The 4,328-nt window shown below is 43.8% G+C and overlaps 1 protein-coding gene across 1 annotated transcript; it reads right to left on the bottom strand.

Moving 5' to 3' along the window:
- Nucleotides 1-255: 255 nt before the first annotated feature.
- LOC141083202 (E3 ubiquitin/ISG15 ligase TRIM25-like) lies at nt 256-2,838 on the bottom strand. The gene has a single exon (XM_073567368.1). The coding sequence runs from the start codon at nt 2,729-2,731 to the stop codon at nt 797-799; it is 1,935 nt and encodes a 644-aa protein (XP_073423469.1). The 5' UTR covers nt 2,732-2,838; the 3' UTR covers nt 256-796.
- Nucleotides 2,839-4,328: the final 1,490 nt, after the last annotated feature.

Raw genomic sequence — 4,328 nt, 5'->3', positions numbered from 1 at the left:
TCCCCTGGCAGCTCCCACATTCCCACCAATTGTTCTTTGGATTACAGTCCTCCTCCCCCAACTGCACTGAGAGGTAAGGCCGGTCAGCAGCACACAGGGGAGGGAGGGCTCTGCAGCACTGAGGAGAAGCAAGAGCTGCTGGGAAATGTAGTTTTGGCAGTGTAAGAATAGGACCACCCATTCAGCTATGTAACACTGGATTCACAGAGGGAAGGAGAGAAAAAAAAAGACACAGGCTGTAAGAAAGAAACTTTATGTTGTGTTCAATCAGAATATTCCAATAAGTATGCATTTACTGTACTTTGTGACAAATAATACAATTCTGAGAATAACACATCAGCTAAAAAAGCGATATACAAAAGTCTCGACATTATACTTTTATAATAAACCACGCTATAATATATGGGTAAAATGTGTGGGCTTTAATAATATGGACACCTTCACGCCGTATGTTTCATGTTCGTTTCCTTTCTGAGTAATCTTCATAACACATTATTTTTTTTTACCATTCTGCTGCTATGAGTCACAAGGAGAAATCAGTCCAGGAATGAAGCTGTGCTAACTCAAAGACATCACATCCAGCCTGTATTACTGAGAGGGACACGACCACAAGAGAAAAATCTGAAACTAGGAACAGTTTATAAACTGCATAACAGGAGGTCTAAACATTAATGTCGGAATTAAGATTGCAGCCTGAACACTAGAGGAACTCAAGACACCAGTAACAGTAGGACAAAAAAAATTATTTCAAAATCAGAGGTGTCCATAGCCCATAAGGTGTGGAGATCTGGATAGTTCAACCTATGATGTCACCATTCTCAAGGCAGATTCTTCTACGTTTACGGCTCCTCACAGCTTCTCCCCCTGATATCTTTATAAATCCTCCCCATACATATAACACAGCATGTAGAGGCTCGGAGAAGGCGGCAGTGAAGGTGTGTAAGTGTCTGATGGGGTCACACAGCTCATAAAAGGACAGCTGCCCGGCCTCATAATCCAGACAGATCCTGACTCTATCACTGGAGATCTGGTGAGTTAACAGGATCACTTTACTGTTTTGTTTCACTGCAGACCGATTATTAAAAACCATCCCGCTAAATAAACCCCAGGACTTGTTGTTACATCCAATGTATGACTGACGCCCCCTCCTGTCTATACTGGGGTAACACATCCCCACACCCCACAATTTGGTCTTTCCGATCTGCACATCCCAGCAATGTCGTCCTGAGGCAAATCTCCTCCTGCTCATCACCTGATTGTATTGGAATCTCTCTGCTGTTTCTGGACGATTCTGCATATTCCATGTCCAGGTCACAGTTTTCAGGTCGTCTGATATAAGGAGTCTATTAGCAGCCGTGTTTACATCCAGTAATATGTCTGCAGGATCCTGTCCATAGAAGATCACATTTATATCTCTTATCATAGCAGATAATGTGTGTGATATGTGTGAGATCAGCTCCGCACCCCGATCACCATCATGTCCCCCTGTGTAATCATGTCCATCATGTCTCCCTGTGTCCTCATCACCTCCATCATGTCCTCCTGTGTCCTCATCACCTCCATCATGTCCTCCTGTGGTCTCATCACCTCCATCATGTCCTCCTGTGGTCTCATCACCTCCATCATGTCCTCCTGTGGCCTCATCACCTCCATCATGTCCTCCTGTGGTCTCATCACCTCCATCATGTCCTCCTGTGGTCTCATCACCTCCATCATGTCCTCCTGTGGTCTCATCACCTCCATCATGTCCTCCTGTGTCCTCATCACCTTCATCCTCCTCCTCAGGATCACACAAGTCACCGGTGTCTGGTTCCTGTAAGACAGTCAGTGGATCCGTCATGTTACACAGCTCCTCAATGTGCCTCATCTTCCTGGACAGCTCGTCCTTCTTTATTTGCAGCTTCTGGATCACATCAGACAGTGACTCCTGGTCTTCCCGCCAGAAGATCTCACTGAGGATACTGTTCTCCAGGTTGTCCACCCGTCTCCTGATGTCTGTAAACAGGGAATTGACTCTCTGGGCTTCTCCAGATGCTTTATCTTGAGCTTTTCTCCTGCTCGTTTTCAGACATCTATCTTCTTCCACAGCTTTCTCTCTCTTTATGTTCAATTTCTTCAGAACATTTCTAAGCTTTTTCTTCTTCTTCTCAGAAGCCTCATCCAGAGACTCCAACTTATGTCCCTTGTGTTCTCCAATCAGACAGCAGGACACACAGACACAAGCCGCGTCGACAGTGCAGTAATACTTCAAGAGTTCATTATGGACAGAACATCTCCTGGTCTCCAGAGAAGTGCTGGGATCAGTGAGGACGTGTTCTGCTCCTTTGCTGTGAACTCTCAGGTGATTATCACACAAAGAAGCCTCGCAGTGTAGACAGGATCTAACAGCAGGTACAGGAGAGTGAATGCAGTAAGTGCAGTAGATCCCGGTGATCTCCTCCTGATGTAGCTGAGTAGACAGGAAGTTCTCCACCACATTACATAGAGTTATGTTCCTCATCATTGTCGGCGGCTCCTGAAACTCTTCTCTGCATTCAGGACAGGAATAAACTCCAGACTCTTCCTGTGCATTTAGATTCTGATCAATACAGTCCCAGCAGAAGTTGTGTCCACATCTCAGGGTTACAGGATCTTCATAAATGTCCATACAGATAGAACATTCCAGCTCCTTTTCAAGACCAGCAGACGCCATCACTGAAGGCAGAGGTGAAAGCACACTTCCCCCATGCATACAATATGGGTGTGATCCAGAATCCGAAAGAAAGCTGAACTCCTCCTTACTGTAGCTACAGGTTAAACCCCACCGAGGGTCTCTTGTGGTAACAATGCTGATTCTGTTGCCATCACCAGCTTCTTTGTGCTGTAAAGAAATATTAGGTGTTTATTTCTGGTTTCATTACTATAGCCAGTGCTGAAATGTGACTTCCTCCATTTTCTTTTGATGTCAAAGCGATAAATCGCCATAAATGTTGAAAAAAGACAAGGATAGCAAATCCCAAAATTGCCAGGCAAAAATACCGGACTCAAGTTAGTCTGCAGTTAGCTATTAGTTATTAGCTATTAGATTTTCATGAAGTTAGTCTGCAGTTAGCTATTAGTTATTAGTTAGCCATTAGATTTTCATGTATGGTGAATTATACATAGAGTGGGTAAAATCAAAATGACCAGCTCAATGTCCTGAATAATATTTGCCAAAAAAAGATCATCTCTATGTGTAGTTCAGAAGTTATTCACCTAAATCGCTTATGTCGCGCATAATCAAACGCACTCAATCTAACAAATTTTGCCCAAAAAATTCACAACTCTATGTATAGTCGAAGAATTACACAAAATATGCTAACTCCACCTGTGAAACATTTTATAGGCACCTCACTGTTTGCTATCACAACTTACCTGAAGTTTCCGCAAGGGCTTAACCCACTAATCTGTTTAATTCAAGAGTTGTTGAACAGATGCTAACTTTGTGTGTGAAATTACACTTAATAAAGTTTTATGTCATCAAATTATTTATATGTAATTGTAACGTCATTATTAACCTTTTTTTTAACTTTACATAGTGGTTCTTGTGTAGACACGGGGGGTCAGTGGGTGCTCTCGTCCGCTGGCCCGGCCGCCTTTACAAAGACAGCATGGACCATGGCTCATCTCAACTGAACGCCCGACCTCCTTAACAGTGGGTAGAACACTACTCAGACAGCACAGGGTGCGGGAATCACAATATTAGGACTTTCTTGGATCCCCAAACAATTAATGGCATATATCACACAACCAGCAAAACACAAAATGTAACAGCAAACAGTTTATCACCCTTCCACTGGCTCACCAGGGATTATAATATCCGTTCCTCAGAGCTTCCAGGGCTACTTACTCCAAGCCAGCAGCACCCCGCTTTCGGCACCCACCGAGAAAGGAATGATGCCAGATTTAGGAAGCTGACTGACTACAGCAAATTCTGTAGTCAGGTGACTGGATTGTCCCAAGCTGGATACCATCCTTATGTAGTCTTTGATATCTCAGCCGAATCCTTGCATTCGATGCTGACGTCCATGTAGTCTTATAATCCATGTGGGGTTATGGCCTGCCAATCGGATCCGCAGATCCAAAATTGGTACCATGCAGCAAGAGAGACTTGGTCACTGGACAGTCCTCCTTCTATACCCCTGAGCTCTCAATTCAGACCCTTGGGGCTTCATGATTGTGGAATAAGAGGGTGCTAGATTCCAAGCCGCATACATAATATCCATAGTAGTAATGGTGTCTAACAGAGATGAGGAAGAGTCAGCTAATTTACATAGAATGGAGCAACACAATGAAAGGTTAGCATCATT

This window comes from Dendrobates tinctorius, unplaced genomic scaffold (genome assembly GCF_039654945.1).
Source record: "Dendrobates tinctorius isolate UK_male_01 unplaced genomic scaffold, ASM3965494v1 ptg000020l, whole genome shotgun sequence".
Lineage (NCBI taxonomy): Eukaryota > Metazoa > Chordata > Amphibia > Anura > Dendrobatidae > Dendrobates > Dendrobates tinctorius.
This window is presented reverse-complemented; position numbering and strand designations above follow the sequence as displayed.